General features: G+C 40.3%; 1 protein-coding gene across 1 annotated transcript in view; it reads left to right on the plus strand.

Moving 5' to 3' along the window:
• Positions 1-25,477, plus strand: part of LOC126234993 (dynein beta chain, ciliary-like) — a 732,993-nt gene that overhangs the window by 431,108 nt on the left and 276,408 nt on the right. The window contains exon 30 of the mRNA XM_049943730.1: positions 19,855-20,100. Within this exon, the coding sequence (XP_049799687.1) occupies positions 19,855-20,100 (246 nt within the window). The remainder of the gene's footprint in view (positions 1-19,854; positions 20,101-25,477) is intronic.

Here is a 25,477-nt window from a genome sequence, read left to right on the forward strand (position 1 = left end):
CTGACAGGTTTCAGATAGATTATACAATGGTAAGACAGAGATTTAGGAACCAGGTTTTAAATTGTAAGACATTTCCAGGGGCAGATGTGGACTCTGACCACAATCTATTGGTTATGACCTGTAGATTAAAACTGAAGAAACTGCAAAAAGGTGGGAATCTAAGGAGATGGGACCTGGATAAACTGACGAAACCAGAGATTGTACAGAGTTTCAGGGAAAGCATAAGGGAACAATTGACAGGAATGGGGGAAAGAAATACAGTAGAAGAAGAATGGGTAGCTTTGAGGGATGAAGTAGTGAAGGCAGCAGAGGATCAAGTAGGTAAAAAGACGAGGGCTAGTAGAAATCCTTGGGTGACAGATGAAATACTGAATTTAATTGATGAAAGGAGAAAATATAAAAATGCAGTAAATGAAGCAGACAAAAAGGAATACAAACGTCTCAAAAATGAATCGACAGGATGTGCAAAATGTAAGGATGTAGAGGCTTGTCTCACTAGGGGTAAGATAGATACTGCCTACAGGAAAATTAAAGAGACCTTTGGAGATAAGAGAACCACTTGTATGAACATCAAGAACTCAGATGGAAACCCAGTTCTAAGTAAAGAAGGGAAAGCAGAAAGGTGGAAGGAGTATATAGAGGGTCTATACAAGGGCAATGTACTTGAGGACAATATTATGGAAATGGAAGAGGATGTGGATGAAGATGAAATGGGAGATACGATACTGTGTGAAGAGTTTGACAGAGCACTGAAAGACCTGAGTCGAAACAAGGCTCCCAGAGTAGACAACATTCCATTGGAACTACTGACGGCCTTGGGAGAGCCAGCCCTGGCAAAACTCTACCATCTGGTGAGCAAGATGTATGAAACAGGCGAAATACCCTCAGACTTCAAGAAGAATATAATAATTCCAATCCCAAAGAAAGCAGGTGTTGACAGATGTGAAAATTACCAAACTATCAGTTTAATAAGTCACAGCTGCAAAATACTAACGCGAATTCTTTACAGACGAATCGAAAAACTAGTAGAAGTCGACCTCGGGGAAGATCAGTTTGGTTTCCGTAGAAATGTTGGAACACGTGCGGCAATACTGACCTTACGACTTATCTTAGAAGCTAGATTGTTGTTGTTGTTGTTGTTGTTGTTGTTGTGGTCTTCAGTCCTGAGACTAGTTTGATGCAGCTCTCCATGCTACTCTATCCTGTGCAAGCTTCTTCATCTCCCAGTACCTACTGCAACCTACATCCTTCTGAATCTGCTTAGTGTATTCATCTCTTGGTCTCCCCCTACGATTTTTACCCTCCACGCTGCCCTCCAATACTAAATTGGTGATCCCTTGCTGCCTCAGAACATGTCCTACCAACCAATCCCTTCTTCTGGTCAAGTTGTGCCACAAACTCCTCTTCTCCCCAATCCTATTCAGTACTTCCTCCTTAGTTATGTGATCTACCCATCTAATCTTCAGCATTCTTCTGTAGCACCACATTTCGAAAGCTTCTATTCTCTTCTTGTCCAAACTATTTACCGTCCATGTTGCACTTCCATACATGGCTACACTCCATACAAATACTTTCAGAAATGACTTCCTGACACTTAAATCTATACTCGATGTTAACAAATTTCTCTTCTTCAGAAACGCTTTCCTTGCCATTGCCAGTCTACATTTTATATCCTCTCTACTTCGACCATCATCAGTTATTTTGCTCCCCAAATAGCAAAACTCCTTTACTACTTTAAGTGTCTCATTTCCTAATCTAATATCCTCAGCATCACCCGACTTAATTCGACTACATTCCATTATCCTCGTTTTGCTTTTGTTGATGTTCATCTTATATCCTCCTTTCAAGACACCATCCATTCCGTTCAACTGCTCTTCCAAGTCCTTTGCTGTCTCTGACAGAATTACAATGTCATCGGCGAACCTCAAAGTTTTTATTTCTTCTCCATGGATTTTAATACCTACTCCGAATTTTTCTTTTGTTTCCTTTACTGCTTGCTCAATATACAGATTGAATAACATCGGGGAGAGGCTACAAACCTGTCTTACTCCCTTCCCAACCACTGCTTCCCTTTCATGTCCCTCGACTCATAACTGCCATCTGGTTTCTGTACAAATTGTAAATAGCCTTTCGCTCCCTGTATTTTACCCCTGCCACCTTTAGAATTTGAAAGAGAGTATTCCAGTCAACATTGTCAAAAGCTTTCTCTAAGTCTACAAATGCTAAAAACGTAGGTTTGCCTTTCCTTAATCTTTCTTCTAAGATAAGTCGTAAGGTCAGTATTACCTCACGTGTTCCAACATTTCTACGGAATCCAAACTGATCTTCCCCGAGGTCCGCTTCTACTAGTTTCTCCATTTGTCTGTAAAGAATTCGTGTTAGTATTTTGCAGCTGTGGCTTATTAAACTGATTGTTCGGTAATTCTCACATCTGTCAACACCTGCTTTCTTTGAGATTGGAATTATTATATTCTTCTTGAAGTCTGAGGGTATTTTGCCTGTTTCATACATCTTGCTCACAAGATGGTAGAGTTTTGTCAGTACATCGCCCTTGTATAGACCCTCTATATACTCCTTCCACCTTTCTGCCTTCCCTTCTTTGCTTAGAACTGGGTTGCCATCTGAGCTCTTGATATTCATACAAGTGGTTCTCTTCCCTCCAAAGGTCTCTTTAATTTTCCTGTAGGCAGTATCTATCTTACCCCTAGTGAGACAAGCCTCTACATCCTTGCATTTGTCCTCTAGCCATCCCTGCTTAGCCATTTTGCACTTCCTGTCGATCTCATTTTTGAGACGTGTATATTCCTTTTTGCCTGCTTCATTTACTGCATTTTTATATTTTCTCCTTTCATCAATTAAATTCAATATATCTTCTGTTACCCAAGGATTTCTACTAGCCCTCATCTTTTTACCTACTTGATCCTCTGCTGCCTTCACTACTTCATCCCTCAAAGCTACCCATTCTTCTTCTACTGTATTTCTTTCCCCCATTCCTGTCAATTGTTCCCTTATGCTCTCCCTGAAACTCTGTACAACCTTTGGTTCTTTCAGCTTATCCAGGTCCCATCTCCTTAAATTCCCACCTTTTTGCAGTTTCTTCAGTTTTAATCTACAGTTCATAACCAATAGATTGTGGTCAGAGTCCACATCTGCCCCTGGAAATGTCTTACAATTTAAAACCTGGTTCCTAAATCTCTGTCTTACCATTATATAATCTATCTGATACATTTTAGTATCTCCAGGGTTCTTCCATGTATACAACCTTCTATCATGATTCTTAAACCAAGTGTTAGCTATGATTAAGTTGTTCTCTGTGCAAAATTCTACCAGGCGGCTTCCTCTTTCATTTCTTAGCCCCAATCCATATTCACCTACTACGTTTCCTTCTCTCCCTTTTCCTACACTCGATTTCCAGTCACCCATGACTATTAAATTTTCGTCACCCTTCACTATCTGAATAATTTCTTTTATTTCATCATACATTTCTTCAATTTCTTCGTCATCTGCAGAGCTAGTTGGCATATAAACTTGTACTACTGTAGTAGGTGTGGGCTTCGTATCTATCTTGGCCACAATAATGCGTTCACTAAGCTGTTTGTAGTAGCTCCTATTTTCCTGTTCGTTACTAAACCTACTCCTGCATTACCCCTATTTGACTTTGTGTTTATAACCCTGTGGTCACCTGACCAGAAGTCTTGTTCCTCCTGCCACCGAACTTCACTAATTCCCACTATATCTAACTTTAACCTATCCATTTCCCTTTTCAAATTTTCTAACCTACCTGCCTGATTAAGGGATCTGACATTCCATGCTCCGATCCGTAGAACGCCAGTTTTCTTTCTCCTGATAATGACATCCTCTTGAGTAGTTCCCGCCCGGCTAGATTAAGGAAGGGCAAACCTACGTTTTTAGCATTTGTAGACTTAGAGAAAGCTTTTGACAATGTTGACTGGAATATTCTCTTTCAAATTCTGAAGGTGGCAGGGTTAAAATACAGGGAGCGAAAGGCTATTTACAATTTGTACAGAAACCAGATGGCAGTTATAAGAGTCGAGGGACATGAAAGGGAAGGTGTGGTTGGGAATGGAGTGAGACAGGGTTGTAGTCTCTCCCCGGTGTTATTCAATCTGTATATTGAGCAAGCAGTAAAGGAAACAAAAGAAAAATTCGGAGTAGGTATTAAAATCCATGGAGAAGAAATAAAAACTTTGAGGTTCGCCGATGACATTGTAATTCTGTCAGAGACAGCAAAGAACTTGAAAGAGCAGTTGAACGGAATGGATAGTGTCTTGAAAGGAGGATATAAGATGAACATCAACAAAAGCAAAATGAGGATAACGGAATGTAGTCGAATTAAGTCGAGTGATGCTGAGGGAATTAGATTAGGAAATGAGACACTTAAAGTAGTAAAGGAGTTTTGCTATTTGGGGAGCAAAATAATTGATGATGGTCGAAGTAGAGAGGATATAAAATGTAGACTGGTAATGGCAAGGAAAGCGTTTCTGAAGAAGAGAAATTTGTTAACATCGAGTATAGATTTAAGTGTCAGGAAGTCATTTCTGAAAGAATTTGTATGGAGTGTAGCCATGTATGGAAGTGAAACATGGACGATGAATAGTTTGGACAAGAAGAGAATAGAAGCTTTCGAAATGTGGTGCTACAGAAGAATGCTGAAGATTAGATGGGTAGATCACATAACTAATGAGGAAGTATTGAATAGGATTGGGGAGAAGAGAAGTTTGTGGCACAAATTGACCAGAAGAAGGGATCGGTTGGTAGGACATGTTCTGAGGCATCAAGGGATCACCAATTTAGTATTGGAGGGCAGCGTGGAGTGTAAAAATCGTAGAGGGAGACCAAGAGATGAATACACTAAGCAGATTCAGAAGGATGTAGGTTGCAGTAGGTACTGGGAGATGAAGAAGCTTGCACAGGATAAAACAGCATGGAGAGCTGCATCAAACCAGTCTCAGGACTGAAGATTACAACAACAACACATTTGTAGTTGATGGTATATCTAACAATGATTTATCATTTCATAGCTGTTAATTAAACCTGGGAAAATGTCATCTCACGTGGAAAGTCGGGATCTGCTTTCATGACATTGATTCAAGTGGCTTGGCTGATAGTATCACGCAAGGGCCTCTTTCGAGAGTTACAATGAAGACTGCAATAGTTTGTCAGGAAAATGGCACCAGGTGATTGCCAAAATAGATCACTGAATGGAAGAACCAACCATCTTTGTTGGTTACAGTGCACAGAGAGACTTCATCCTGAAGGAGCGTAGCTTCTAGTAGTCACAGTTGGCAGAAATTGGGGAGATTGGTACAGAAACTGTAGTGCTACTCCAGTCAGGCCACAGGGGCAGGAGACAGTGGCTGTGTGTGAGCTGTGCTTGTGTGGTGTGTGTGTGTGTGTGTGTGTGTGTGTGTGTTGTTGTTGTTGTGGTCCCACACTTTATATTTCTGATGAAGGCCTTGTGGCCAAAAGCTTAAGACCTTAGAACTCATTTTTTATTGTGCCTGTCTGCGACTCAATGCCTCCTCTTTGTGATGAGTAGTTACATACTACTCATAGGTTCAATCAGTTCTTAGCTATGGTATTCTTTTCTGAGGAAGAAATGCACAAAATATGAACACAATCTGCAGAAAAGGACCATAAGAATGTGAGGGCATGCTGAAAAGTAATCTCTCCAAATTGTTTGTTCTGTTCTCAATATCAGTTGAGGTATTACATGTGCATATTTGGTCACATTTTCTGCTTTGTTGGTGCAAGTTGCAACCCTCTGCCGCTAGAGGCCTCCAAATTGCACCATTTAACATGGCAGTGTGTAATGTAACATCAGTGCTTGAGAAACAACATGCTGTAATCAAGTTTTGAATTCAAAGAGTTCATCCACACGTGGAACACCCTCTCTTTCAGCATGACAGTACCAGAATGCACATGAGCACTGTGACTTCTGCAACAATGCAATACCTTGGGTTCATTGTCACTGATCACCCTCCATACAGTTCTGACTTGGCGCCATCTGATTTTCATCTATTTCTGAAACTTAAACAATACCTTTGAGTACATCAGTTTGCTAGTGAAGAAGTGGTTCAAGCAGAGGTGAGGTTGTGGCTCTGTCAACAAAGTAAAACATTCTACAGTGACAGTGTCAACAAACTGGTCTTTTGTCGGGAGGAATGTGTTAGTTGCCAGGGTGACTATGTTGAGAAATAAATATGTAGACATGAAGAATAAAAAATGTAGAATGTTAATAAATTCTTTATATTTAAAAAGCTTATAGAGTTTTCAGTAAAAAATTTGGAGGCACTACTTATCAGCATGCCCTTGCAATACATCTACATCTACATTTACATTTCACAATTAACTGCCAAGCAGACGTTCATCGAAACACATTCAAACTATTTCTCTAGCGTTCCACTCCCAAACAGGGCGCTAGAAAACCAAACTCTTAAATCTTTCTGTGTGAGCTCTGTTTTCTCTTATTTTATCATGATGCTCACTTTTTGCTATGTAGGTGGGTGCCAACAGAATATTTTCACAATCGGAGAAGAATGTTGGTGACTGAAATTTCACGAGAAGATCCTGCTGAAAGAGAAATGTCCTTCTTTTAATGATTGCCACCCCAATTCACATGTAATGTCTGTGGCACTCTCTTCCCAGTTTCACAATAATACAAAATGTGCTGCCATTCTTTGAACTTTTTTGATGTCCTCTAGCAGTCCCATCTATGCAGATTCCCACCACGCAGTAATACTCCAGGAAAGGGCGGACAAGCATAGTGTATGCAATCTCTTTAATACACTTGTTAAATTTTCATAGTGTTCTGCCAATAAATTACAGTCTTTGGTTCAACATTCCAATTAAAATTATTTGTAATTGTAATCCCTAAGTACTTAGTTGAATTTACAGCCTTTAGATTTTTTTTTTATTTATCGTGTAACCAAAATTTAGCAGATTTCTTTTATTACTCACCTGGAAGACTACACTTTTCATATTTAGAGTCAGTTTCCGCATATTGTACCAAACAGGTATCTTGTAAAAATAATTTTGTAATTGGCTTTCATCTTCTGGTGACTTAACAAGACAGTAAATGACAGCATCATCTGCAAACAATCTAAGAGGGCTGCTCAGATTGTCTCCCATGTTGTTTATGTAGATCAGGAAAGTAGAGGGTATATAAAACTTCTTTGGGGAATGCCAGATATTACTACTGTTTTACTCAATGACTTTTCGTTAATTACTACGACCTTCCTGACATGTGCTCGCAAGTGTAGTCACACAACTGCGGTGAGACTCGGTAAGCAAGCAGTTTGAATAGAAAACACTTGAGAGGAATGGCACAAAAGCCTTCTGGAAATCTAAAAATATGGAATCAATTTGACGTCCCCTTTTGATAGCACTCATTACTTCTTGAGAATAAAGAGCTAGTTGTGTTTCACAAGAATGATATTTTCTGAATCTGTGCTATTAGCCAATATATTGTTTTCTTTGAGGTAATTAATAATGTCAAACACACGCTATACATTCCAAAATCCTATTGCAAATTGACATTAGAGATATGGGTCTGTAATTCAGCTTATTACTCCTCTTCCCTTTCTCGGGTACTAGTGTAACTTGTGCAACTTTCCAGTCTTTACGGATCTTTCGATGAGTTAATGGTTGTATATGATTGCTTAGTATGGAGCTACTGTATCAGCACATTCTGAAGGAAACCTGCCTGATATACAGTCTGGACCAGAGGCTGTGCCTTTATTAAGTGATTTAATTCAGCTGATTACACCTCTTTCCTTTCTCAGGTACTAGTGTAACTTGTGCAACTTTCCAGTCTTTACGGATCTTTCGATGAGTTAATGGTTGTATATGATTGCTTAGTATGGAGCTACTGTATCAGCACATTCTGAAGGAAACCTGCCTGATATACAGTCTGGACCAGAAGCTGTGCCTTTATTAAGTGATTTAATTCAGCTGATTACTCCTCTTTCCTTTCTCAGGTACTAGTGTAACTTGTGCAACTTTCCAGTCTTTACGGATCTTTCGATGAGTTAATGGTTGTATATGATTGCTTAGTATGGATTAGATTAGATTAGATTAGATTAATACTAGTTCCATGGATCATGAATACGATATTTCATAATGATGTGGAACGAGTCGAATTTTCCAATACATGAAGTCGAATACATGAAGTCGAATACATGAAGTCGAATATGGAGCTACTGTATCAGCACATTCTGAAGGAAACCTGCCTGATATACAGTCTGGACCAGAGGTTGTGCCTTTATTAAGTGATTTAACCTGCTTCACTACACCAAGGATATAGTTGAGCTCATTGTAAAGATCTGTTCATAACATTGGAGATTACAGCTGCACTATGTGAGCACATTTACCAATCAGCTACACATATGATAATTACTGCACAAACTACTCTGCCCATGACAATGGAACAAGATCTGGACATAATTTACATTTCCAGTAATGTATAAACATAAAACTCAAAACAGCATATTCCACGAAGGTATAAAACTGTACAATAAACTGCTAAAGGAAATTAAAGAAATTGCTAAAACAAACTTATTTGAAAGGGTAGTTAAAAAGTACCTGTTCAGAAATACATTCCATACATTGAAGGATTACTTACGTACCACAGAATATGGGTTTAGTAAAAAGTACAACACAAATAAATAATAATAATAATGATGATGATGAGAAATATCTGTCATTTCACATAGCACTTACACACTATATTTCTTCCTTCATGTTTTCTTTTGTGGAAAAACTTTCTCTCAAAGCTATATAGTATATAATACCAACACCTGATCCTCTTTATGAGCTCAACATCTCACCTGTTATAGAGGGATTTATTTATTTGTTTTATTTTTTTACTTTCAAGTTCCATGGATTGTTGACACAAGTGTATTGCTAGGATATAGAATGTGTTAGATTATTACAATAATAACCATATTTAAATGGTCATGAGACTTACAATCTAAAGGATGGTACAAGTGTTCAAATAACATTGATTATAGTCTTAATGTTAGTTACACGAACTAATTATAAGGCTTACATTCTAATTCACATAAAAAAGCATTGTCAGAATTGATACACCAGTGCTACATAGTAATTTCTTATAGGAATGCTTAAAATTAAATACATTTTGCTAATTATTACACATTGTGAAAAACTCCTGTAAAGAATAGAAAGAACTATTCAAAAGATAAAGTCTTAGCTGCTTTTTGAATTTAGTGTTATTCCCAATGACTGATTTAACATGAGCTGGAATTTTGTTGTATAGTTTTATTCTTGAATAATGTACTCCCCTGTGTGCCAATCTGAAATTTTTTTATATCTTTGAGAAGATCTTGTTTGCCTCTTGTATCATGATCAAGGTATTCACTGTGTGCCCTGTACATTTTATGATTATTGTTTACAAAGCACTGTTGTGACAGTGCCACGACATTTACAGTGCCGCCACGACAGTACGCGCAAACGGCGATAGAGGCGCTCCGCAACTCGGCTGAGCGCGGGAGCGCCACCTAGCTACAAACGGCGCCGGCCACACGTCACGGCACGGCAGTCGAATAAGAGATACTGAGTTGTTATCATGTAACCAGCTATTGTTTCTAAGTGAGTGTGTTTGAATATCCACGCAATTATTGGTGATTAAAGGTTATAACACTTTTTGGCAACGAGGATGGGATATTTTCACTGCGTTGTGGATTTGTGTGTTCGTGACAGGGCAGACATGGAACAGCTTATGCAAGCGCTCATTGAACAACAAACACAGCTGACAGCTGCTATTCAGGTGTTGTCGACGTCAATTACTCATCGTCTGTCGTCCTCTTCTCCGCCTCCATTCCCTCCTTACGACGAGGCCGCTGAAGACTGGGAGGATTATGAGAAGCGCTTGCAGCAACACTTCTTGGCTTTTGGCGTTGTCAACGCTCCTATGTGTAAGTTGTTATTTCTATCTTGGATTTCCCCACGGATCTATCAGCTGCTATCTCAGTTAGCTCCTCTGCGGGAACCTGCCTCTCTGTCCTTCCAAGAAATGTGTGACTTATTGTCTAACTATTACCGAAAAACACCCATGTCGTTGCCGCCCGCGTGGCGTTCTACCGGTGTCGTAAACAGCCCCATCAATCTTACCGGGCTTGGGCGGCGGAACTACACGGTCTGAGTAGGAAATGTCAGTTTGTCACGGACACTCATCATGACTCTTATGCTGATTCAATGGTTAGGGATGCTATTCTACGGCTTGCTCCTGATAAAGAAGTTCGGCAACATGCCCTACAACTGCCAAACCCGTCGTTGTCGGAAGTTCTAAGCATCGCTCAATCCTTTAAAGTGTCTCACGCTGCTGGCGCGCAAATAGACGCGTGGTGTGATGTAGGCGTTGTACAGTCAACTTTCGACATGGACAATTTGCCTGTTTCACAGAAGAACGAAGATGTGGTGGCGGTTCACTCACGTAAACAACGTCGCGTTGGGCCGCAATGCTCGCAGCGAAAACAGCAACCACTGATGCAGGTTCGTTCCACACTTCCTTCTTGTCCATGTGTTTCGTAAAGCATGACAGGGCCATGTGTCCAAAATGTTGGGCCACATGTAATTCCTGTAGGAAAAAAGGCCACATTGCTTCTGTGTGTCAGTCCCCTAAAGTTCCTGTCGACGAGGACGAGGCATCGGACATGGATGTTATCTGTGTGCTTTCTCAAACAAATAAGTTGTTTGTTACCGTTCGTGTTCTGGATAAAGACATTCGCATGCAAGTGGATACTGGCTCTGCAGTAACTCTCATTCATTCTCTCATGTATTTGGAGTTGGGCTCCCCTCCCTTGTCTCCAGTTATGCGAAATCTGAGAACTTATAATAAACAGAAAATTCCCATCATTGGCCAGTTTGATGCTTCCACTGCCTACAAGTCTGTTGTTAGGCCCCTCACGTTTTATGTGGTGGATCATGCGGGCACTGAAAACCTGTTCGGTTATGATGCTTTCCAGTTATTCGGGTTCTCCATTGATGATGATGTGCACCTCATATCTGAGGATATTCCATATCAGCAGCTGGATGGATTGTGTTCTGAATTTTCGTCCGTGTTCTCTGCTGGTCTGGGTCGTGCCAAGGATTTTGAAGCCCACATTACTCTTAAACCTACAGCTCGCCCTAAGTTTTTCCGGGCACGCCCTATTCCGGTGGTGTTGCGTGCAACTGTCAAGGCTGAGATAGACAGGTTAACAGCTTCAAGGATTCTCCTTCCTGTTACCTCCAGTGAATGGGCATCGCCCATCATGGTGGTTTCTAAACCAAACGGGAGTCTGCGATTGTGTGGTGATTTTATAGCCACTGTCAATGCTCAGAGCCTCATTGACACTTACCCTCTTCCCCGTCCTGAGGAGTTATTTACCAAGCTCGCTGGGGGCCAGTTCTTTTTCAAACTTGACTTATCGGAGACGTACCATCAGTTGCCGTTGGATGCTTCTTCCAAGGAATTTCTCGTCATCAACACTCCTTGTGGGTTGTATCAGTACCAGCAGTTACCATTTGGCGTTGCTAGCGCGCCGGCCATTTTTCAGCGGTTTTTGGAACAGCTCACGGCTTCTGTTCCCGGCTGCATAAACTATCTGGATGACATTGTTGTCACGGGGGCCTCCACTGAGGAGCACCTTCGCAATTTGCGTTCCCTGTTTCAGGTTTTGCATTCGGCTGGGTTGAGGTGTAATCTGGACAAGTCACAGTTCTTCCAACCCTCCATTGTGTATCTTGGTTTCCACTTGTCCCATGAGGGTATACGTCCTCTATGTGAGCACGTTGCGGCCATTAACGCTCTACCCCGGCCGTCTACGGGCAAAGAACTTCAGGCGTTTCTAGGCAAGATTGCTTATTATCACAAATTCATTCCATCCGCGGCGGCGGTAGGTCATCCTCTGCATCAGCTGTTATGCAAAAACGTCCCTTTCTGTTGGTCCGATGAGTGTGAGCAGGCTTTTGTCCGCCTGAAGGCTCATTTGCAGTCGGCGCCTTGTCTTGCCACATTCCGTTCGGGTCAGCACTTGGTTCTGGCGACTGACGCGTCACAGTATGGCCTAGGGGCTGTTCTCGCCCATTGGTATGAGGATGGGTCGGAATGACCCATCGCCTATGCTTCCAAGACCCTCAACGATGCGCAACGGCGTTACTCTCAAATCGAAAAGGAGGCGCTCGCTATCATTTATGCTCTAAAAAAGTTCAGTGTTTTTTTGTATGGTTCTAAGTTTCACCTCATCACCGACCACAAGCCGCTGGTCTCTCTGTTCAGCCCATCGGCGTCGCTTCCGGATAAGGCAGCTCACCGCCTTTAATGTTGGGCCTTATACTTGTCTCGTTTTCACTATGAGATTCACTATCGCCCCACGCCCCAGCACGCCAATGCTGACACATTGTCGCGATTGCCGATGGGCCCCGACCCGGTTTTCGATCGTGATGAACTACTCTGTTTCCACGTTGATGAGGAAGAACGTCGTGCAGTCGAGGGTTTTCCACTTACAGGTTCGCAGGTCGCGTCGGCTACTGCGCGGGACCCGGTCCTGCGTCAGGTGATCGGTTTTGTTCAACGGGGTTGGCCGGACAGGACCAAGGGCTGGGCATCGGATCCCCTTCGCAACTACCGTGCCTTGCGCCTTCGTCAGTTCATGATGGTGTTGTTCTTCTGGCCACGGATGGCGCACCTCCATGGGTCATGGTGCCAGCCTCTCTTCGCAAAGATGTTCTCAAACTGTTGCATGAAGGCCATTGGGGTATTTCTCGGACTAAGTCCCTGGCCTGCAGGCACATTTATAGGCCCGGTATTGATTCGGACATCGCCCGCATGGTTGCTGCGTGTGGTCAGTGTGCTTCACAACTGGCTGAACCTCGTACAATGCCCTCTCCGTGGCCTGATCCGGTGCAGCCATGGGAACGGGTGCACGCTGACTTTGCTGGCCCCTTCCTCAGCACTTATTGGCTACTGTTGATTGACGCCTTCTCGAAGTTTCCGTTTGTTGTTCAATGTCCGTCGCCCACCACTGCGGCGGCGACGCTGGCTTTGTCCAAAATCTTTGTGCTAAAAGGTCTTCCATCCACGATCGTCACGGACAATGGCCCTCAGTTCTCTTCGCAGGCCATCTGTGATTTTTGTCCTGGACAAGGGATTCATCATGTTACAGCACCGCCCTTCCATCCACAATCGAATGGGGAGGTCGAGCGCCTTGTCCGCACTTTCAAAAGCCAGATGAAAAAATTCCTTAGTGATTTTTCCACAGATGACGCTCTGCTGCAATTTCTGAGTTCTTATCGCTTCACGCCTCTGGGTGATCGCAGCCCTGCTGAACTCTTGCATGGCCGCCAACTGCGCACTCTACTGCACCTGCTTCACCCTGTCAGGCCTTGTGCTGTGTCCCCTAGTGTGGGAAAATACTTGGTGGGCGCCGACTTGTGGGCACGAGGGTATGGATCTCGCCCTAAATGGATTCCAGGGGTGGTCAAGGCTCTTCGCGGCCGCCGGCTTTATGAAATACGTACGGACGACGGCATGGTTGTTCGCCATTACGACCAGATGCGCCCACGAGTGGTGGCCACGCCGGTGCCACCGCCCCTTCCTTCGCCTCCACCAGCCCGAGACGCCAGTCCTGTCGCTGCTGCCGATCTACCGTACGTGTCGCTGCAGCCGACGTCGCTACCGCTTCCAAGTACGCCGGAACCGGCCCCAGTCGCGACGCTGCCTTCTCCGGGACCCATCTCGCTGGAGCACACCCCCAGGTCCACGACACCTATGGATGCTGCTCCGGAGTTTTCACCCATCATCTTGTCCAGGAGGCACGTTCCACGCACGAGCTTCCGTCCTGGACATTTTCGACCATACTCTCGTGTCTCGCCGCAGGATCTTCTCGGGGCCTCACAAGAGGCCATGGATGTCTCCGCACTGTCCATGTCTCCAAGGAAGTGAGTGTTTTTTTTTCAAGGGGGGAAAAGTGTTGTGACAGTGCCACGACATTTACAGTGCCGCCACGACAGTTCGCGCAAACGGCAATAGAGGCGCTCATCAACTCGGCTGAGCACGGGAGTGCCACCTAGCTACAAACGGCGCTGGTCGCACGTCACGGCACGGCAGTCGAATAAGAGATACTGAGTTGTTATCATGTAACCAGCTATTGTTTCTAAGTGAGTGTGTTTGAATATCCACACATTTATTGGTGATTAAAGGTTATAACAAGCACATTAGTGAAAAAATGTATTGGCATGGCATGGCAAAGATCTCCAGTTTCTGCGGGAGCACCTATGGTGCCCTCTACCTGTAATTCTGATGACTCTCTTCTGTGCAATAAAAACTGCCCATGACTCATTTCCCCAGAAGATGGTGCGAAATGTCATAAGTGAATGGAAATATCCAAAGTGTGCAGCTTTGATTGTTTCTAAGTCACAAACAGATGAAATTGAGCAAATGGCAAATGCTGCCAAATTCAGTCTTTTAAATAGGTCAGTGATGTGAACTGCTCAGTTTAGAGAGTTTGGAGTGTTGTTAATGTGTAATCTCAGGGAGCTGGAATACTCAGTTCTCAATATTTCTTTTTTTTCTCCACATTTTATTTTAATATTTTCCAGTTTTTTGTTTGATGTTTGAAATTGAATGAACTGAGTCTTGTTAACATTGAGGGACAGACCATTAGAAGTAACTAATGTAAAGCTTCTTTGAATATAGTGGTCGCAGAGTTCTGTAGACTGCAGTTTGGTACTTTCTCTACCATAATGGTTGTGTCATGTGCAAATAGAGTGAAGTGTGCTTTTTGAGACATACACTATGGCAAATCATTGATAAAGATTAGGAAAATTAAGGACCAAGCACCAAGCACCGAGCCCTGTGGTACTCCACATTTCACTGTGCTCAGAGCAGGCAAGTGCGTTTGCAGAATCACTAAGTGCTGCCTTCTGCCATTAAGAAATGATTCAAGTTACATCCCATCTTTACCACATAAACCATAGTGCTCATCCTTCATAAGTAGAATTTTGTGATGTGCGAAGAAAGATTTCAAAGAGTAATATTTTATTGTTTATGGGTTTGAGGAGTTGGTTGACAAATGAGAAAATGGTGTGTTCAGTTGAAATACTCTTTTGGAATCTAAAATGATTTTTATTAAGGATGTTATGTTTATTAAGATGATCTGTGATTCTCTTCAACACTACTTTCTATAAGATTTTAGAAAGACTTGTTAGCAATGAAACTGACTGGTAACTGGAAACCTCAACTTTATCACCTCTTTTGACCAGTGGCTTGGCTTAACAGTTGCATATTTGAGTCTACTGGCAACAGTACCTTGATGTGTAGACTCATTAAATTTGTGACAGAGAACTTCAAGAATAAATTTGCATTACTTTCGTAGACATATTATCCACTCCAGTGGAATTTTTATTTTTCATTTGGCTTATTACCTTCTCAGTCTCATTGGCTGTAATACAGAGCATGTGTGTCTGACTAATTTTGTTCTGCACTGCTTTTTAAAGAAGGTTCAATCATAGATCCTTTACAAACAATTTGATCACCCTCTGTCAAAAAATGATAGTTAAAGATTTTTGCAACTATATCACATTCATTTACCACGCTTCCATGAGGACACACTTCGATACTGTCTGCATCTTCTGAAATTTTTCCGGTTTCGCTTTTGACCACCTTCCACATAGTTTTTATTTTATGATTTGAGCTGTCAATTTCAGATTTGATAAAGATGCTCTTTGATTTTAATTAATTTCTTTAGGATGGTACAGTATAATTTGTAGTGGTCCCTATCCTGCATTTTGTTAGAATTTCTGAGTGAAACATAAAGCATTCTCTATGTTTTACAGAATGTTTTAATTCCTTACTGAGCCATTGTTTCCTTTAATCACTCAGGTTGGCACTTCTTTCATTTTTCCTAGGAAATACAACTTCAAAAAGGATAAAAAATTCGTTCAGAAATAAATTAAATTTATTATTGACATTTTTAGCCTTATATACTGTGTCCCCTCCTCCCATGAACCATGGACCTTGCCGTTGGTGGGGAGGCTTGTGTGCCTCAACGATACAGATAGCCGCACCGTAGGTGCAACCACAACGGAGGGGTATCTGTTGAGAGGCCAGACAAATGTGTGGTTCCTGAAGAGGGGCAGCAGCCTTTTCAGTAGTTGCAGGGGCAACAGTCTGGATGATTGACTGATCTGGCCTTGTAACACTAACCAAAATGGCCTTGCTGTTCTGGTACTGCGAACGGCTGAAAGCAAGGGGAAACTACAGCCGTAATTTTTCCCGAGGGCATGCAGCTTTACTGTATGGTTAAATGATGATGGCGTCCTCTTGGGTAAAATATTCCGGAGGTAAAATAGTCCCCCATTCGGATCTCTGGGCGGGGACTACTCAAGAGGACGTCGTTATCAGGAGAAAGAAAACTGGCATTCTATGGATCGGAGCGTGGAATGTCAGATCCCTTAATCGGGCAGGTAGACTAGAAAATTTAAAAAGGGAAATGGATAGGTTAAAGTTAGATATAGTGGGAATCAGTGAAGTTTGGTGGCAGGAGGAACAAGACTTCTGGTCAGGTGAATACAGGGTTATAAATACAAAATCAAACAGTGGTAATGCAGGAGTAGGTTTAATAATGAATAGGAAAATAGGAGTGCGGGTAAGCTACTACAAACAGCATAGTGAACGTATTGTAGTGGCCACGATAGACACGAAGCCCATGCCTACTACAGTAGTACAAGTTTATATGCCAACTAGCTCTGCAGATGACGAAGAAATTGAAGAGATGTATGATGAGATAAAAGAAATTATTCAGATAGTGAAGGGAGACGAAAATTTAATAGTCATCGGTGACTGGAATTCAACAGTAGGAAAAGGGAGAGAAGGAAATGTAGTAGGTGAATATGGATTGGGGCTAAGAAATGAAAGAGGAAGCCGTCTGGTAGAATTTTGCAGAGAGCATAACTTAATCATAGCTAACACTTGGTTCAAGAATCATAAAAGAAGGTTGTATACATGGAAGAATCCTGGAGATACTAAAAGGTATCAGATAGATTATATAATGGTAAGACAGAGATTTAGGAACCAGGTCTTAAAATGTAGGACATTTCCAGGGGCAGATGTGGACTCTGACCACAATCTATTGGTTATGAACTGTAGATTAAAACTGAAGAAATTGCAAAAAGGTGGGAATTTAAGGAGATGGGACCTGGATAAACTGACTAAACCAGAGGTTGTACAGAGTTTCAGGGAGAGCATAAGGGAACAATTGACAGGAATGGGGGAAAGAAATACAGTAGAAGACGAATGGGTAGCTCTGAGGGATGAAGTAGTGAAGGCAGCAGAGGATCAAGTAGGTAAAAAGACGAGGGCTAGTAGAAATCCTTGGGTAACAGAAGAAATATTGAATTTAATTGAGGAAAGGAGAAAATATAAAAATGCAGTAAATGAAGCAGGCAAAAAGGAATACAAACGTCTCAAAAATGAGATCGACAGGAAGTGCAAAATGGCTAAGCAGGCATGGCTAGAGGACAAATGTAAGGATGTAGAGGCTTATCTCACTAGGGGTAAGATAGATACTGCCTACAGGAAAATTAAAGAGACCTTTGGAGAAAAGAGAGCCACTTATATGAATATGAAGAGCTCAGATGGAAACCCAGTTCTAAGCAAAGAGGGGAAAGCAGAAAGGGTAAAATACAGGGAGCGAAAGGCTATTTACAATTTGTACATAAACCAGATGGCAGTTATAAGAGTCGAGGGGCATGAAAGGGAAGCAATGGTTGGGAAGGGAGTGAGACAGGGGTGTAGCCTATCCCCGATGTTATCCAGGCTGTATATTGAGCAAGCATAAAGGAAACAAAAGAAAAATTCGGAGTAGGTATTAAAGTCCATGGAGAAGAAATAGAGAGGATATAAAATGTAGACTGCCAATGGCAAGGAATGCGTTTCTGAAGAAGAGAAATTTGTTAACATCGAGTATAGATTTAAGTGTCAGGAAGTCGTTTCTGAAAGTATTTGTATGGAGTGTAGCCATGTATGGAAGTGAAACATGGACGATAAATAGTTTAGACATACTGTGTCCCACTGTAGCTGCTGCAAATGTCTGCTAAGGTTTCTAGATTCTCACTGTTGATTAGTTGAAATGATCTGTTCATAAAACTACTCTTGTTAGCAGGGCTTACACCATGCATTTTTAATAACTGCCCATCATGGTCAGACAGGCAATATAAGATTTGTGTTGCACATATTTTATCAATTCTGTTACTGTCTACGAATGTACTGTCAATCAGACTTTTGTAGTCCTTTGTTACTCTTGTGGGAAAGTCAACAACTACCCTCAAATTAAAAGAGCTCATTAAATTCTCAAAATCTGTTCTGTCATTATTAAAAGTAAGAAAACTTACATTTAAGTCACCAAGCATGATAATTTCTTTTGTTTTTGAGAACTGGAGACTGGGAGTGAGAAATGAATGAACAGTGTAGCATTAGCCTTTTACGTTACTGGATAACTTATTTGTAAAACAGTATTGTACACTAGGGATTAACCAAATCAGGTAACATTGTTTTAAACAGAGTACCATTGTATTTGGGAGAGTGGAGGATCCAGTTTTCATCCAGCCATCCTGGTTTAGGTTTTCTTTGGTTTCCATAAATTACTTCAGGCAAATGCCGGGATGGTTCTGTATCATACTAGACCTTAAGTATGTAAATGTCTATGTATTTAAATTACTTTATATTTTTTGTTCTTGAATTATAATTCCAAGGCATGTTCAATATCTTTGTGAAAGATATTGACAGATGAATGAAACTAATGATAGTACAAAATGCAGATTAAGGCTCTCTGACTTAAGCAAATGAGATATATGACATTGTCATTTATGAAGTTACTGGCTGACTAAAGTTCATTGTCATGTTAGAGTATAATGTATAGCTTCCAGATTCCTTGTCATTTCCTCTCATTCTGGCGCAACAGCACTTATAAAAATGTGGATACAAAGGGGAAAAGAAAAGTCGGCATGTAACTTTAATTTAACTGCATTTACAGGTACTGTAGCCTACAAGTCTCATTCAAAGCAGACAGGTGGACATCAAAATTTCAATTTTATCAAAAAAAAAAAAAATGAGAGAGAGAGAGAGAGAGAGAGAGAGGTTCTTGCTGTGTAACAACATCAAATTATTTACGATTTATGTCCCTAGAGGAATGTAGTAACAGGGAACTTCACACTTCTACCAGAGTAAATAATGTTTGAGTAACATGCTGATATTTCAAGACAGGTAACACTGGACACTTTATGCTGTGCAGCCCAGTATTTTCTGGCAGTATAATTTTCTCACAGTTATTTTTGTTGGTGTTCATCTGTAGATCCTCATCATTTCTGTCTATTTCCTGCCTGTTTCTGATGACAACATTTAAAGAAATTTGGTCTCCCTCTCTCTTTCTAGTTCATTCATTCACACATTGTGTTCCGTAACCCTGTAATGAAGGAGTGCCTTCAGGGATATGCAATGAATCAATTATACATTAATAAGCACAGGCAACCACTGCAGTGTTTGTTGTTTGTTCTTGTGCTGGTTTCATGTAGTTCTACATTCCAAAAAGGAGTTAAAAATCCTCTTGAAACTCAAATCAGTAGATGTCACCAATTCATTTTTTATATTTTTTAATTTTGTAGGTGCTTTACAGTTACGTAAGTTTATCAGTCATAATTGATAGTATGAATTTTTTTGACTTCTTCTCCAATTATTATTATGTGCGAACTTACTACTTATTTAATGAGAAAAATCAGTGGGAGGAAATTCGTTAGTTGAATGTTTGGTAAAATAAATATTGTTGTTTGTTTCAGGTTAAATTTGTAATGGATGGTTCAACAACTTTAGCTGATCTATTGGCTCTTAACCTACATGAGTTTGAAGATGAAGTTAAGAATATTGTTGACAAATCTGTTAAAGAAATGTCAATGGAGAAGGTACTTAGGGAACTTGAAATTACTTGGGCAGCTATGGAATTTGATCACGAAGTTCACACTCGTACTAACTGCATTATTTTGCGAGCTAGTGAGGAGCTAATAGAAACTCTTGAAGAAAACCAGGTATTGGTTTTGCTTATATTTCTTTCTTCTAATATTCTAAAGGGATCTGTAAATAGTTATACTTAATCCCATAAAAGTGTGCAAAGATTAAATTACCCACAACATACATGGATTTAATATTGATAAACCAAGATTGCTATGGTTGCTTCAGCTTTTAGAGTCACAGAAATTTTTAAACAGTTCATACAGTATTATACTATGCATGAATGCCTTTTTACAGCAGTGAATTAACTGATGTAGTGAGCAAAGTGATTGGTTGAGCTTCATGGAAAGGACAGATTGTGATACAAGTGAGCGGACAGACAGGGAAAAGAAGGCAAAGGTATAGTGGAAGGGGAGGTAAGGGAAACAGGATATATAAAGAAATAAGGCAGAACTGGTTATTAATATGACCCATAAAGATCATAATAGTTTTATTTGTGAATTTATTTGACACATACAGCACAATTAAATTTGTCAAGACTAGTATTCTGCTTAGGTGTTATCTGCATCCACAGAAGTAGATTTGGTGCCAGAGCCATTTTTTTTTTCATGACACAAATTCACATGTGAATTTTCTCCCATGGTTTTGGGTGCAACTAAGGATGACGGAAGTCTTGGTGGTGTATGCACGTGTAGCACTTATAACACTGTATTGCCATCTTAATTCTGAGGCCAGTATTAGTTTTTTAGGGGTACTAATAAATTCTGATCACTTTGGGGAGCTTAAGTCATTTACAGCTTTACATCTGTGATTTGTAGTTACTTTTCCCATTAATAAACCCCTCAGAATAACAGCCCTTGCATGAAGTGCCAAAGTTCTGAATGGTGAATCCCAAGAAACAATTAATAAGTTGGAAATGATATCTGCACTAATAGTCTTTCTTTGTGTACCAAAAGCTTTGATCACAAAGAATTTGTACTCCAAGGGCAGAAAGTCAATACCGCCTGTGCCATAGAAGTGCTGAAGAGAGTGAGAAAAAGGATCATCTAGACACAAAAGGAGACTGCCAATATCTCAATGGAATTGCTCCCAGCCCCACATCTCTATGCGTCCAGGATTTCCTGGTCAAACACAAGTTGACAATACTGCTCCAGGCCTCCTTCACTCCTGACATTGCTCTGATCGACATTTTTCTGCTCTTGAGAATGTAGAATGTGTTGGAAGAAGTCTATTTTGGGGCCATCAGAATGATCCAACTGCCATGAAAAAGTTTCTGAAAGACATTTCCATTGACATCATTTGTGATGCACTCATTGCACACCAGAAACACTGAAACAAAATATGAATATGAAAGGGAATAATTTCAAAAAATTTTAAATCTTTGTGAGAATATGTTGATATGGTTCCATGAAGATTCCTCAGTGAATTGAGAAGCTACCATTTCATCCTGTTTCATGTACCAGTTTCTGATTTAAAGCTTCTTCTACTGAATAGACACTGCTCTGTTGTAACGCTGTTGCTATCAAATACAAAGAGACAAATAATTGCACTGTGTATATGCTCATTTTTAATCTCTATGATAAGAAAATGAATATAAATAGCTATTATTTGATAAATATTATAAGTGGCAACTGTTTTTATAGCTATTTTATGCAAAGATAAATTTAATGGCTATCATTTCCATGTTGGATGAAACAGAAAGTTGAACTTTTTCAGTTCTTCTACCAAGCAAATCATATCCATAAAGCAGACATGAATCTGTGGTTTTAGTTTGAAGAAAGAGTCTGAAAGTTTTTGTATAGTTTTGATCAGATTTAATGTGATATGGGCATAAGAGAACGATAAACTCCATAGTTGAACAAGAAAATAAAATTGATACCACCAGAGCTTCTCCTGGCTTTTCAAAGAAAAATATTTTTATCGTTTGTTGTACAATCCATATTACCTCAATCCAGAATTATTCTGTTTTGAAAGAGTCTTTAAACAATATTAATTGTTTCTGTGATCAGCATGTATTTTTGATACATCTGAATATTTATAATACTCAGCAGGAAATTGAGTGTCAGGATAAGTGTCTGAATGTGTTTGTAAATGGTTGATGGCTTTCATCTCAGAATCTCCGGTTGATGGTTCGTGAACGATTTTTCTGATTTTTGCCAATATCATTGGCTGGCATTATTATAGTTTGTATGTCCATTGTTGGTACCAGCACAAGTGTTATAAGCAAGTAGATATTCTTTGATTTCATTGTACAAATTCCCACCTTACTAAATAGAAGCCTACATGATATTTGTGAATTAACACCACATTTGCCCTCATAGCTTACTTTGGTCTGAAAATGTTAATTGTGCCTGAACTGAGCTGTCCCAACATATTATCCCACATGGCATCAAGATATTTAAAGTAATCGATATTCAATGTACCACTAGTCCTAATTGTGGACTCCATTCTGTAGTCTTATTCATTAATGATGAATCACAGCTTTAGCCTCCTTTTCCACATTTGATGTGATGCATTCTCATATGCCTAATGAGCACTATTTCACTTCCTGTGTGTCCTTTATTGGTATGGAGTGTTTACATCAATAAAGTACGTTATTGAATGAATTATAAGTTCTTATACTAATGAAGTGTTTGACAATAGTTTGCCAACATCTACCATTTTGTGAGGCCATGTTGCTGGCAGCTGCTTATCTTTTGGAGACAAAATGTATGGTACCGCTGATAGATACATATAAAAGTACAGACACTACCATAGCTCTCAGAACTATTAGTTCCTACCTAACAGGAGAGAGAGAAAGGCTGGAGCTCTCATCATGTGGTCTGAGTTACCTACTATTCATTGTCAACCTTCCTCAACCTATACCTCTCCTCACCTAGGAAGTAACTAATAATTCCAAAAGCTAGGATATTGAGTGTACTTTTAAATGTTTCTAATGACCTTATGTTTCTCCTCCAGATGGTGAATTCTTGTCAGCAATTAATCAAAATTTGATTATTGTCTGTGAGGATGAATCCACAGAACTCAACAAACAAACTCTTATCATCAATCTCATGAACTCACCGTAGATGAGAACGTGGTCTTGTGGAGTGGCCATCTAGGTTGGAAACTCATAGTGCGTTAATGGATGCAGTCTTCTTGAACAATTTTTACAGAGGAGCTTGTGGCAAAGTTAACCTGTTGGAACTCTTTTCTAACAGGAAGGACAACCCATCAGACTAAGCAGCCTAAAAACTTTGGAAATGAGAAGAAATGAAGGAAGATGTATGTTGGAGCAGGGCTTATTTTCATTTCCCCTTCTGCTCTTCGCATGTGGTATCATGAGTCACAAACTAACCTTGAAAGGATGAGATTACCTGTGAAAAGTGTGATTTTAATGGCCCCTATGTACATGACTGCCAAAAATATTCTTGGCTCCTAAAATTATGAACCAGTAGACTGAAGCTAGTATCATTGCTTGGAAATTGTATCTGACTTTGTACATGCTTCATAATCTCAAAGAAATGGAAGTCTGAAATTCCCATACCTAAACAAATCATTGATATGTGATACTTGACATTTTGATATGTGATGCTTGACATTTGTGTTTATTTGGCAATCAGCTTTCAACTGCAGCAGAACTGTCATTTGTGTGTAGCATGACTATATTCAAATAGTTTGCGTAAGAATCTTTTGCATCCAAGACTGTACTAAGGAAAGTTCTACTTCGGTTAATATTAACATTATCAACTAAAGCTACAAATCAGTCAACTGCTGAATTAGAGTAATAATACACCAATTAAATTAACAAATTTTTTCCTGTATGTTATATTTCATCTAATGTGGCTAGAATCCTCCAGATTTTTGAAGTTAACATAGCTGCTCACACACCATCTGTGTTTACTGCCCTTCTTTGATGTGGTAAGGTTAACTAAACGAACAGATGTATGGAAGGCTAGAGTTAATATAATGCTTTGCCAATGACACACACACTTCAGCACACATGAATTGTAGAAGAGCATTGCATTTAATGTCAACATGCACTTGCCTGTTTTTGCAGCCCACTAAGTCTGCTATTGCCAAGCACAGTACCTCTACTAGACATCCAGTGGAATATGATACAGCAATTAGTTAAAACACAGCAGCTTCATTCAGGGACACTCTTATGAAAGAGTCTGTGAGATACACTTAGTGACAAATCTTATTAACAACAATAGCGACTATCCATTTATTTGTCCTCGGTGTTCCTGTCTTTGTTTTTACACAGTGGTGTTACATCTGTTCTTGTAGTCTCGATACATGTACTAAATAAACAGAGCAGTGTGGGAAATGGGTCTTCGATGACTCATCTGAAGGAGAATGATATGTCCAGGTGGAATATTATGTGCATGTATGGTTTATAATGCCACAAATACTGAATGACACAATACTCTCACTTAAAAATGTGTTTTAACCTCCACCACCAATTTTTCTAGAATGTATCTTAATCAGAGATGTGTCCCTGCTTATCATTACCTTAAAATAAACCAATGTTTCATCATCTTTACAAAAGTCAGGATAATGAATTTCAATATAAACTGCATTATGTATGTATGCTTTTCTTAAATGCAATAAATCACATAACCACTGAAATAAATTTTTTTACAGACTCACAGCATATCAAGCAGCACATTTGGGACATTGCACTTCGATTACCCTCCATGAGATATGACTCAGGTTTGTCTGCACTCTGTTCCCCTGCACACTTATATTTTGAAAGTTGTTAATTTTTATCTATCCAGTATTTATGCTTTGCTATTATTTGCATGGACACTTAACTGTGACTGTAAGTAACTCTGTATTGACAAAGAGGCATGACTCAAAACAGTAAACTGTATCATATATAGGCTGTCCCTCATAAGAGTCATTGGACACATTGCCTCTTGTGCTTCAGCAGACATTTGCGATGTGGAGTTGAAGGCAGCAGCTAAAAAATATATTGCTAATTATGTTCCATGTGATTGCTGCTTCCATTCCATGTGACTATTGCATTCTGGTCTGAGCTGCTGGAGATAACGGTCATGTGTGTGTGAGATGTGCTTGCTTGTGGGACCAAATGGGGTATGTGTTTCTTTTCTTTTTCTGATGAAGGCTGTGGCTGAAAGCTAATGTGTAAGTGTCTGTTAACTGTGCCTGTCTGCAACTGAATATGTCATGCCTCGGTCATGGATGTCTGTGTCGTCCTTAGGTTAGTTAGGTTTAAGTAGTTCTAAGTTCTAGGGGACTGATGACCTCAGATGTTAACTCCCATAGTGCTGAGAGCCATTTTTTTGTGTGGGGCAATTCCGTCTCTTTGCGAAAATGAAATTACAAATATCTGCCAAAGCACCAGAGAAAATGTGCCTGATGACTCTCAGGAGAGGCAGTTCGTGTGCATATGTATGTGTGTGTGTGTGTGTGTGTGTGTGTGTGTGTGTGTGGATGTGTGTGTTCAAT

The sequence above is a fragment of the Schistocerca nitens genome, chromosome 2 (assembly GCF_023898315.1).
Source record: "Schistocerca nitens isolate TAMUIC-IGC-003100 chromosome 2, iqSchNite1.1, whole genome shotgun sequence".
NCBI classification, from domain to species: domain Eukaryota; kingdom Metazoa; phylum Arthropoda; class Insecta; order Orthoptera; family Acrididae; genus Schistocerca; species Schistocerca nitens.